The following is a 12,668-nucleotide window of genomic DNA, read 5'->3' as shown; positions in this document are numbered from 1 at the left end:
GAGGCCAGATGGAGGTTCCTGCAGGGAAAGGAAGGTCTTTAGTCCTTGTTTTCTTAATCCCTTATACCCTGGATGGAAAAGTCACCGCTTTGCTTCTTTTTAACTGCATACACCACTTTCCCAAAGGGCTCTTACCTACTCAGAGAACCCAGATAAGAAGAAATTGCACACTTACCCACTGTTTTCTGTCACATAATAGTATTCTAACTGTAGAGTCTGGGCCACTGTAGCTACCTGTTGCTGTTGTTGGGAAATATTAGTAAGTTATGTTGTATGTGTTTAAGCTCCTGTTTCCATCACAAACTTGGAAAAATTACCCTCCCTCTCCACTGCCTACCCCCAGTGGGCACAGTCTCTAACAATAATAATTCTGGAGCATTTCATTTCTTTAAGTCCCACTCCTTTGCTGGGTTGAGACATTATCAGAGCACATGCGAAAAATGTTTTAATTTTTTGCTTCTGGCATAACAGTAAGTAACTGTTATTTCTCCTGACAAGACAGATATTTCTTTTTATCAATTCAGTGAGTAAAATGGTATTGTGAATTTAAGAGTTGTGAGGTGATTAAAATGCATTGCTTGGAGTGCAAGGGCTTGGAGAGAGAAGCAGCAAACCATCTCCCCAAATTAGAGGAATGAACAACCATCCCCTCTTCTCCTGACCTCCCTCCTTGGCCTTTTGTAATACAAGACTTGAAGCTAGTGTACTGAAGTAGGAAAGCGAAAGGTGGAAAGATGCTGTTTGACCTTATGTCCTACCTCACAGGATGAACTACCATGCTGGAAAATCCTTGCTTGTGATGCCTCTGTGCTGGAGGACCGGTGACAGCTAAGCACAGGTATTTCCAAGATTCCCTGATGCCTTGTGTTCCCTCCTTCCTCCTGGTAGCTGAGCAAATAGCCCAGCTACTGCTCTGTGGACATCCAGGATTGTGGATAGGGAAGGATTCATTTCTGCTTTACTTCAGTTTTCAAAGAGGATGGGAAACAGCAGTGAGTATGCTAGTAAGTGATGTGTAGCTGTCAGTGTGAATAAAGCCACTTTCCAGTCAATGTCTTGGTCATGTTCTGCCCAAACACAGTGGCCCAAGTGAGGGTTAGTGTAATACATCCCAGGAAACAGATCAGCAACAGGTCAAAATCTGGGGCCGGATCACAGGTCTCCATTGAAGTCTTCTAAGTCTATCAGATTTATCTGCCTCCGTAATTATCTTTTTTGAGGACAGTTTCTGTCTGCTCAGTTAAACAAAGTTTAACTGAGTTTCTGTCTGCTCAGTTAGGCAAAGACTTGACTAAGAAGTAGATTGACAAAACAGGAAAACAGATACACTGCAGTATTTCTGAGCAAGGAAAAGTTCCTACCAAATACCCCAGCTAACTGATGATACAAGAGAGAGCAGAAGGCATAATCCCAACTATATAACTTCCTCTCCTTCTTCTCTGTATGTTTCTTACTCCAAGCTCTTCCAAAATCTGGAAAATTATATCTCTCTACCCATTGTCTTTATTTCTTTCCCATTTGGTAAAACGTTTTGCACCTGTCACACTGATTCCCTGTTTTGAATTCTGCATAAGTTAATATGGCTTTGCCTGGTGTGTCTTTGTGTGTGTGTGTGTGTGTTTGTGTGTGGACTTTCATCTAAGATGTCAGCAGGAACATGTCCTGCTATTAACACTGCAAAGACAAAAGCAGGTATAAAGGGATACAAAATAGCATCAGCCGTACTGAAACAGGGCTTATTGAAAGAAAGTTCTGACTTTTGGCAACATAGGGACTATGTTTGTCTCATCTCAGGGCCCCTAACACTGTTGTGTCCAGGGACAGAACTTAATGAAAGGTCACATTTTTGGTACAGAGAATTCTGATTCAAAGCAGGACAGTAAGGGTTGAGACACTTGTATTCAGACTATTGCTTTGCTACAGATTTGTCAGATTGGTCTGGGGCAAGTCACATAATCTCTTTATGACACGATTTGGTAGTCTATAGGTTGAGAATTGTAACACACATATTTTAAAGACTAGGTAACCCTTGAAGCATGTCTAAGGATGTTCAGATGGGCAGTTATTTAAAAATTACAATGTGAAAACTATTTCCTGCTTAAATAGATATTGATCATCAGCAGTAATGGTGATGATACCTTTTAGATCGAAGCATATTGTTCATAAAGCCAATTAGTTTTTATGGGGAAAAAAAAAATCTATTGGAGTTTGGTAGAAAATAAGACACTGCCTTTGGTGAAGAGAGCAAACTGCTTGGGTGTGGTAAGGGAAAACAGAAGAGAGCCCAAAGTAAAGAAGGCTGTTTTGTCCTCATGGATGGAGTCTGTATCTGAGATAGCTGTTTGCTGTGCAAGGGGATATATGTGAGAGCAGTGAAAGCCTGCCAGTGATCACAGAATCACAGGATGGTTGGGGTTGGAAGGGACCTCTGGAGATCATCTAGTCCTACCCACCTGCTAAAGCAGGTTCACCCAGAGTAGATCACCCAGGAATGTGTCCAGGCAGGTCTTGAATGTCTCTAGAGAAGGAGACTCCACAACCCCTCTGGGCAGCCTGTTCCGGTGCTCTGGCACCCTCAAAGTAAAGAAGTTTCTCCTCATATTCAGATGGAACCTCCTCAGGGACCTGTGCTCAGGGGACCTTAGTTTCTCCCCAGGGTTACTAGCCTTGTAGAGCAGAGGGATCAGGACATGTGACACAATTACTTGCATGAAGTCCAAGCAGAAATGTTGGCCTCAAAAGTGTGAAGGGCTTGTCTTCTAAATTCATCACAACCACGCTTCTGTAACTGTTGTTTCCTTAAATGAGAGAGGCTGGGAAAGGTCATTGAACTCCTCTGTCCCCAGCAGACAAGATAAGACTGTGTGTACACAAGTCTCTTCTCCCCAGCTTAGGTCTCCTAATCATTATGTATGTTATGTATGTTTTTTGCCCTGTGCTGGTACCACTTCACGGATTTCTTTGTGATAATACAATAATAGGGCCTTCATACTATGGAAAAAAATCCCAAAAACCCACGAGTAACTCGATATTTCCCTCTGCTGCATTTTCCTGATTCACAAAAAAAAAAATAGCTTTATCAACAAGTGAAATCAAGTTTGTTTGGCATGATTTGCAGGTTACTCCTATATTAGACCAAATGAAATTTCTGTCAGTCAATCAGTCAGCTTGCTGGAAAGTTGATCATTATTCCATGATAGAAGTTTTTTAAAAGTCAAAAATTAATCTGTTAAAACCAGATTAGTCATTAAAGGATGGGGGGAAACTCTCCAAAGAAAGTATCTGTCATCTCTTGGAAGAGAGAGCAAAAAACAGAGAGACATGTCTTTGCAATTTGTGCTTGCTTTCTGGGGAGGGTGATTTCGTGTCTCAAAGAACTGATACTGCCTATAGCTCCACCAGCCTTTAGCACTCTGTGCTCTGTTTGAGCCTAAAACTGACAGAAAGTTGCTGCTCTGCATTTGGACCTGGTGTGAGGAGAACTGGTGACCTTGAAAGCCAGAGGCTGCCTCATGAAAGTCACCCCAGTGCATAGCACCTGCGGGTATGCTCTGGTCAGAGCCCACAGGCTGAGCAGCCAGGCCTGTTCCTGTCCCTTGTGCAGGGACAGAGCAGCAGCTCCAGGGCAGGATTCAGTGAGGATGGCAACAAAGGCTGTGCTCACAGGGTGAGCTAGTGCTGCTGTCGCATGTGCAATTCTGCCTTATATTTACCAAACTGAGATTTTTGTCTTCCAGATCAGGCAGTTTAATCTTATAGTTCTTTCTAACCTCACCCTTGTACTTTTTTAAAAAAAATGTATGTATTGGAAGGATGGCCAGTGTTTCCTTCCTTATCCTTTGGGAGGAAGAGAAATTGGCTAAAGCTGTGAGAAGAGGTCAGCAAGTGCTGTGTGCAGAGGGGTTTGCAAAAGATGAAGCCTCCTGAAGTTCCAAAATCAGCCTGCAGGCCTCTTGTCCTCTTTCTTGGGGAATTCAAGTTGGCAGATCAGGCGCAGCCAGCAGAGACTATTCCTTTCTGTTCTTCTCAGGAAGGAAGAACCAGGCCTCTGCACAGCTACTCTTAAGGCAAGGGAAGCTCCATTTGTCCATTTGCACTGTGTCATAAGAGATTAATGTTACATTTCTGCACCACTCTGTAAATACCCACCTTACCCAGGCAGTCCTCTGTCAGCAGCAGCCCATTTCCAGAGTACAAACCCACCATTGTGCTGTTTATATCAGTTAATTCAGCCCTGTGGACCTTGTGCCAGGCAATCACATGGCTCCCTGCTTGCCTCACCTCGGCCTGGATAAAAGTTAAAAGTGCAAAATTAAAACATCAGCTATTGGGATAGCAGGACCTGCCTGCCAGGCCATTTCCATCCTGGTCTCCCATTCACTGGGAGCCCACACTAGAGCTAATCTCTGCATAGTCAGGATCCAGCCAGGGCACATCTTTCCAGAGAAAATTGTTTTCCATCAAAATCAGCTCACTGCAAACACCATGAGCTCTCCTGAGCTGTGGTCTGCCCAGGCCCTGACACTGTGTGCCTCCTCCAGCCTCTCTTGCTATTGTGCATCAGGAATCTTCATAGAGCAACTGGGTAATCAGTGAGTTCCTCTCTGACCTCAGTTTTCTGTTGGAAACAGACTCATGCTGGTTTTGTCCTTCTTGTCTCTGCTTGGGTCAGGTATTCTCCAAAGTGGTCAGTGAGATTCCTTGCTTACAATCTCAGACCCTACTAAGGCTAATGCCCTACTAAAGATCTTGTCTTATGTGTCTTCAGCGTTCAAAGCATCTTAGAGTTTCTGCTGGGCTGATATATCACTTAGGTGTACAAAGGTATATGTGTATATGTTCCATTTATATTAATTCTGCTTCCTAGAAAGATGTATAATCTGAATCGTGTTACCTGCAACATTCAGATAATCAGATTCTGCTGTACTCATAAAACTGTGGATGAGTCTTCTGTCTGTCTCCCATTTTCTAAACTAACCTGTTTTCTGTGTCATTTTCATACATACCTTTCACCATGAAAGACCGCTATTTTGACATCCTTAGGCTATCCTGTCTTAAGTACAGTTGATCAGAATCACACAGTTTGCCCCACACGGCCTGGAGACACACTGGGGCACACCATTAGTTTGTATGGCATTTGTTAAGATCTCTGGTAGAGAATGTATTGGGGAAGTTGCACTACAGTGACAGTTTACACTGGCTGTGAATCTGGCCATTCCTCTTTTTTGAATATTTCAAGTTTCTACACATATTGATTGTATGAAAAGTTTTTGCCTAATTTAGTCAGTGTTTATTCTCATGTTCATAGCTGAACCACACTGCATTTTCTTCTATGCTATATTGTCCCCTTCATCTGAAAAGCTCTAGTCTGCCCTTTGCTTGTCTTGGTACGGTACACGCTCATTTTTGTGTTGCCTCAAATTAGATTCTGGGTTTTATATTAAGAAATCTCCTCTTAGCTCTTACTACTTTTTGTTTTCCTGGCGTAAGAGAATGAAGCTTTTATCCAGGTGTGTTTGTGCGTATTCTTTTAAAAAAGGCCTGTAGTTCTTGCCTATCTGTTTAAGGATATTTTTATGTATTTGAGCAGTGGACATCTCAACATGAAGGGGAAGCATAGGAGAGAAACAAGTGAGGTTTGCTTGAGTGCAGTTTGGAAGGTGGAGAGTAGGTAGCAAGGAACAAATAGACACTGTAGGGCAGCTCTGTGAGTCAGGCTTTCCATGCAAGCCAGCATGTGCTGGGCATGTGCCTGGAGAGGCTTGTGTGCTTACGTGGAGCGGGATCTTCAGATAGGTATTGGTACATTGCTGTAAATATGCAGTGGAATTGTATGAATGTGAAAATGTGTGCAGGCATTGTGAAAGCACACTGACTTTAACAGCAGCCAGTACGTATGCAGAGCTTTGAAAATGTGTCTTTCATGAGGTTGGTTGTATGTGCCAATTTGGACGTCTGAAGATTTTTGAGGGTCTAGATCTATGGGTTTTGTGCCTGGGAATACATGCTGTTATCTTGAATGTCTAATTCTGATCTAATGTGCCAGGATTTATTCCAGCATGGTGTCGTAAGCTGCAATGAAGTGATATCTGAATTGCACTGCTTTTAAATGGGACTCAGGCAGTCTTCTGCCTGCGTGTATTTGTGTGTGTATGGGAAAGCAGATGTTTAAGTACAGTGATTAGGCCCTGTCAGTGTGAGATGCGGGTCTGTTCATGTGCACAACGTGTGTGTTTGTGGTATTGTGTTTGTGTGTAATGACGCCTGCAACATACATGTACAAAGTGGCACACTGGTGTGCTTTGCTGTGCATGCCGACTGCTGTCTGGGTGGACAGAGGCCCACTGGCATGCCCAGGCGGGTAGCAAGCAGCTGTAGTCCACAGAGCACCCCTCACCTCAAGGTTTTGCTTAAGCCTAAACTCTACAGCCGATGCCCACGAGAGACAGCTTAGTGAGTAAGAGCCAAGGGGAGCGTGCGCTGCCGCTGCCATCATTCCCGTGGTGGGACCGGGCTGGCTCTGCGATTTCGTGTCACCCGCGCTGCCGGCGGCCGCGTCGCACTGCACCCCGCGGGGCCAACTCCTCCCGGCCCCGCTCCGGGACACCCCGCTGCCCTCGGGCCCCGACCCAGACCGCCCCGCCGCCTTCCCCGGGGGACCGCGGCGCCGACCGGCGCTCGAGCTGCGGGGTGCCGCCGGCCGCGCTGCGGTGCCGGTGTCGAGTCCGGCGGCCCCCCCAGCCGTGCCTCCCCCAGCCGCGCTCCAAGCCCAGCCCCTGCGCGGGAGCCAATAGCCGCCCTGCCGTCTCCATCCGTCTCCCGGCGTTAAAGCTACAGCGGGGCTCGGGGCGGCGAAATCCCCCGTGGCCGTGTCCTGCGCGCCGCCCGCCGCCCGCCTCCTGCCGCCGCCAGTGTGTCCGCACGCGGGTGCCGGAGCGGAGCAGCGCGGCGCTGCCTCCCCGGCGCCCGCCCTGCCGCCTCTGCCCCGCCGCCGGGCTCGGGCCAGCTCCCCTTCCCGGGGCTCCCTGCCCGCCTTTCCCTCTGCAGTTTAGTTGTTCTCTCGTGCTTTTTCTTTCTTTCTTTTTTTTTTTTTTTAATCTTCCTTTTTCTCCTTCTTTTTTTTTTTTTTTTTTTTTTGTTTTCTCCTCCAACCGGGAATGCTCAAACTGGAGTGATGGACATTTCTGAGCTGTGCATCTCCGACCCGCTCGGCTACCACAACCAGTGAGTGTGCCGCGCCGCGCCGGGGGCGGGCTGGGACAGGCGCTGCGTCCCGCTGCGGGTGGGACGGGGCAGCGACCCCGCAGCCCAGCAGCCTCGGTGCCGCAGAGCCGCCCGCCGCCGCGGGGCACCGCCTGTGCCGCGGGTGTCTGCGCGGGCAGGTGCGGCACAGCCCGCGGAGGAGCGCTTTGGGGGGTCGGTGTGTCGGTCTGTTTCTTTCTTGCTTTGTAACTTCTTCCTCTAATGCTTCATCTCCTAGGAACAGGCAGGTAGCAGTGAGCACTGGCAGTCCGTTCTACGCAGTTTTACTTTCGTCCGTGCTAGGATTTTTATTAGCTTAATTACTAGGTATCTGTAGAGAGATGTGCATATAAAATTACACGAAGTAGATACACAAAAGCACTGTCTTTTATTTAAAAACAAAACCCAAAACAAACAAAAAACCCCCAACAAAACAGTTCATTTTTTCACCTGAAATGCCCTATGGAAATGTAGTTTCCCACAGTTTACTGTTTGGATAGCATACCCAGGGCAAGAGTGGCGTGAGTCGGAGGGCTGGCAAGCAGATATCCCGAGCTGGGACCAGTGGCTGATACTTTAGCACCTGCTACTGCTCTTTGTATTCCGAAGTGGGCTGTGCCTGGTAATGTGTTTAAAATCACTTTAGCTCGTTAAGTTTGGTTTGATGCTTTTGGGAAAGTTAGGAAACAAGGCAAAATCTTCTCAGCGTTTGCATCCAGCTGACTGGAGCAATTAAATTAAAAACGCATTTCTTCTCTCCGATAAATCTCACCCTGAGCAGAGTCCCCTTTTGTGCATTTGCATGTTAACCCGTGTGTCACCTACACAGGTCCTGTGGTGTCATCGGGGGTGGGAGTGAAGTAATTTTGCCTATTTCATTGCTTTTGTTTTAAGAACACATTGTATTTAGTAAAATAAAAAGAATTAAAACCAAACAAAACACCCACAATGATACTTGGCTCTCTTTCCTCATTACAGCTGTCTTTTATCTGTATTTCTGTCTCTTGTTTCCTGATATTCCGTCTTTACACTAATTTCTTCTTCCTTTAATCCCCTGCTTCCAGCAGTTTCATTAAAATTAGACTTAGAATTGTTAATAGAAATTAATAATCTAACCCATGTGATTTTCTTTTCCCCACCAGTGCTTCGCTTGTGGCTGCTCCATTTTGAATTTAAAATAAACAAACAGTTTCATGAGGGGAATGTATTCTGTGTGCCACTGGGCGACTTTTAATATTAAGGCAAAAATAGAAAGTGCATTTACTTTCATTTAAAAAAAAAAAAAGCCACAATCAAAAGTCTTATCTTCATCACTTCCTATATTGTCTCTTAACTTTTTCTTTTTTTCCCCCCCTACTTTTGGAATTGAGAATGAAATCAAACAACATGCAAATAGTAAGAAGTAATCTGAATGTTGTATTACTGTTCACCTGTTTTACTTTTCTGTCCGCTCTCAGTCAGGTCTCCATAATGTTAAGTGCACCTTCCGCATCTTCGCAACTCTTTGGCCGCTGAGTAAACAGATGAAGGTGGCACTGGGGGAAGTGCCACTGAGCCCCTATAGCTTTACAGTACACAGAGAATGCTGCTTTTTGAGATGAGGCACTGTTGGAGAGCTCTCTGTTTAGATAAATGTTTGGCTTGGTTCTGTATGCCAGCTAACCTTCTCTTTTACATTGTTTGAGGTTGGGAAAGAGAGACAGAGAAACATCACTTAAAATACCTCAACCTCTGTTTAATTATATATATATATAATGAATAAAATGATGCAGAGAAGTATGACTAAGTCTGGAAAAAGTTATTGGGAGAAGGAAAAGATGTGAAAAGCTTTAAAGATACAATATATTTAAAGGTATATGCGCAGCGTGTCAGGTACTAATTTGATTTCCCTACTGGTTTTGTTAAGGTTAGGTTTTAGATTGCATTCCTGTAGCTGTGGATAAAAGTTGGCCCAATAAATATCCCTTTAGCCAATTTTTTCTCACACTCTAACACAATTATATTGTGAACATATAATGTAAATACAGGTCTTGCACTTCTGCCTGTATTGCCAGCTAGCGTATTATCCTAATTGTACTTATTTACTCTTCTGACTGCTAGCCATTTAAAAGATTTTTATAGTTATTTGCCTTTAAAAAAAAAATAACACTGCTTTTAGTTATGTGGACAGCAATCTTTGTCAAATTAAACATTAAATTAGGAGTGAATTTACGAATATTGCAAACTGCCTCTTCTTGTTCAGTTGTTTGTTAAGCTATAGGAAAAAATAGGAGGAATAGTAGAATGTAGGAAGAGAAGTGGATGTGGTCACTCAATACATGATCCATACAGTTACCTGGAAACTGTATTTCACCTCACAATTATTGGGAGAGAGAGAGAACGAACAAGGCAAAGGAGAGAAGAGGTGACTCCCTTCACCTTGGAGTTTAAGGAGAACTTAATTTTTTAACAGTCAGACCCAAGAAGAGTTTGAACAAAAACTGAGCAAAGGAGTTCATTGTTGCTAATCCCATTCTTCAGGTTTTGGATTTGTCTTCCTCAAGCAGTGAAAGTTCCCTTTCCCTTAGCTGCGTGTGTTGATTTGAGCGATTACACCAGGAACCTGCAGAAGCTCTGGTCAGCGGGTTGTGTAGATTCCCTCCGTGCAGGATATTGCAGGGAGAGTTAAGAAAATGCTTCTTCCTAATTTGGACCCTCTGTGCATGTGTCCTAAGGCAGCATATATATTTTACTTCTTGTGTGGGAATCAACTGTTTAGCAACCACTTACTACCTTTTGGCACTGATCTTTGGGAAAATTATTCCTGGGGTAGGTGATGCATCTCCCAGGAAGAAGCTTTTGTATGAGTTCGAACTGGGAAACTAACAAAGACAATGATTTGTACCTGCAGTTTGTTGCTCAGGTGAGGGCATATGGCAAGAATACGTTAGTTACACTGTACTGACAGTGTCTGTCTGCAGTACAGCGGGAAGAGAATGTGTGTGCAGACACCACAAATGTATATACTCTGACATATAAAAGATGTGATTATATTCACACACAAACATATGTGTGCATCTATAAATATTTATGTGTAGATATATGCACATACATATGTATGGTCATACTGAATATTGGTGTTACATCTCTCTCATATGCAAACCTCGGGCTGTTTCAAAGGAGAGTGAGTGAAATATGGCATTTTTACTTTTCCGTTTTAACTTCCACATCCCACTGAATTTTTTCTGCCTCATGATAGTTGTCACTAGAAATGTTGATAGGACTACAAAATTGCCATCTCTGCTTCTAATTAATATTCTACATGACAGACAGAAACTGACCAAGGAACCATCATGAAGGGAAAATAAAAATCATTGACAAATGAGGGCATCCTGCCAGATGCTATGTGTCTTAACACTGTTTCCTCTGATGCACGAGAAAGACACGAGTCATTGATCTGATAAAAATGAGAATTATTTTATGAACAGAAGGAAAAAGTTGAAAGGAATAAGTGATGTATTTGATAGAGAAATGGAAAGGTATAACACTGGAATTTTAAGTCAATGAAGGAGAAAATTCTGGACCCTGCAGCAGAGAATTAACAAAGTTGTTGTCACTGACTCTAATGCCCAGACTGAGGAAATGTGACTTGATTTCAGCGGTTACTGGAAATCTTCATATTCCGTGAATGGGAGGAAATCTGAGTCAGAGAAGCTGAATGCAACTGTCTGCTCCGACTATCACTGAAAGTCTGGGACAGGGAGGAGTTGTTAATTAAGGAGAATGGGGAATGAGTTGTTTGTTTTATTGACAGAATAAATTGCAAAAACTCTGTAAGAGAAATGGCCTAGTTAACAGATTCCCGACGAGGTTCCCATCGTAGAATGGGGTCTCAGTACACTAAGCTGATTGACCACAAGGCTGATAAAGAAATTGGTACCTTTAAACTATTTGTATTAACTTTTCCCCCCTCTTCCAGTCCCACTTGTAGAAGTAAAGATGATCTAATCATTATCAATTATTGAGAAAATATGGAAAGATCAATATATTTAAAAAACGGGATTTTTTTCATTGTATTGATTTGAAGTAATCAATAATTATTGCATTTAGCCTGAGAGGGGAAAGACTTTGGAGAGATTGTATCAGAGAAAGTTGCTGTGACAGACATTTCACATCCCATTTTTTTCCTCTGCAAAAGAACGCTGCTCTGCTCTCCGTGCTTTTTCCGCTGTTGTTCCTCAGCCCCATTTCTGCACTGTTACTACTGTTCTGAATTTCATGCTGTTTGAAAACACCTGTATTCTTCAAGTAATTTTAGTTCAATAAGAATTTGGCATTGTGTCAGTGGATCTCTTTACCAAATTTTCCAGGGCTCAAAGGGTACAAACTCTCTTAGGGAATGGAAGAAGGGAGAAGGTAAAAGGTTTAAACCTGAGATGAATTTCACAGGTTCTGTTGGGAGCGTGGCAGGATTTCTCCAAAGAATGTAAAATATCTTAAGAGAGATTTTAATTAAGGAAAGAAATGGTAAAAGCAGAAAAAGATGGTGACAAAGCTTCAATATAAAAGCCAAAATCCTTTCTCCCACTTCTTCTAACTTGCTCTCCACAGTTTAGGAGCTGGGGTCATAGCAGCAGCCAGTGTTGCACGTCAACGATTCCACTATCAGTTGCACAGACTGGGCAATCCTTGCCGTTCAGACCTGTTCTTTATTCCGTGGAGCTACTGATGGTAACTTAACAGCCAGGGAGCACAACAGGATTTTTAGTTTAGTTCATGTGATGTGAGCAAATAAATTTAGCATCTGTCTAGTCCAAGGTTCTTATAGAAACCGGGGGGCCGGAGAGGAAAGGAAACATCAGAGCTTCCACGGCAAACTGTGAATCAGATGGTTGGTTGTTAAGTGGAGGGATTTAAAGAAGATATTAGCAGTACTCAGCTGTGGTGACCTTGCCAAAACCAGGAAAATCTTAATTTCTTTCTGTCTTCTAGGTATCAGCTGCGTTTGAGTTGTGAATGTAGTCATCTCTATGCAGCTTGCCATGTGTAAAGTGCTTTGTGTCTGTCATTGGGAACAGAACATAATTTAGTATTATTTATTAATAATAGCTATTGACCTGGTGATTTTTACTTAATAGGAATTAAATTGTAGTAACTTATTCTCTGTGTTTGTTTCCGTCCTTGCTATGCAGCCTCTCTCTAAAGCTTTGCCCTGTCTCTTCAGAGCAATAGAGATGCCCACAAAATTATGCTTGCAACTGGAGCACAGTGCACTTTGATTCTTCCAGTGCTTGAGAGTCTGGCTGCTGGCAGTGACTGTCCATGAGGAGAAACATGCCTGCTCAAGGTGGAACGCATTGTATAGTAATATATTTGTCATGTTTGTAATTGCAAATGTAATTAGCAAACAAGCTCTGGGGGATTGAGGACTTGAAACTTTCACTGCA

General features: G+C 43.6%; 1 protein-coding gene across 12 annotated transcripts in view; it reads left to right on the top strand.

The window, feature by feature from the left end:
• Window positions 1-12,668, top strand: part of ESRRB (estrogen related receptor beta) — a 143,756-nt gene that overhangs the window by 48,675 nt on the left and 82,413 nt on the right. For 2 of the 12 annotated variants that reach the window (XM_065063833.1, XM_065063835.1), the window contains 2 exons: window positions 766-838; window positions 7,173-7,224. The exons of 7 other annotated variants lie outside the window; for them this stretch is intronic. In XM_065063833.1, the coding sequence (XP_064919905.1) occupies window positions 7,175-7,224 (50 nt within the window). In that variant the 5' untranslated portion in view covers window positions 766-838; window positions 7,173-7,174. Of the gene's footprint in view, window positions 1-765; window positions 839-6,774; window positions 7,225-12,668 lie in introns of those variants that run through there. 3 more of the 12 variants (XM_013366994.3, XM_065063838.1, XM_065063834.1) reach the window with 2 other exon arrangements.

The sequence above is a fragment of the Columba livia genome, chromosome 5, assembly GCF_036013475.1.
Source record: "Columba livia isolate bColLiv1 breed racing homer chromosome 5, bColLiv1.pat.W.v2, whole genome shotgun sequence".
NCBI lineage: Eukaryota > Metazoa > Chordata > Aves > Columbiformes > Columbidae > Columba > Columba livia.
Note: the sequence above shows the minus strand (reverse complement) of the source record. Positions and strands in the feature narration are given on the sequence as shown.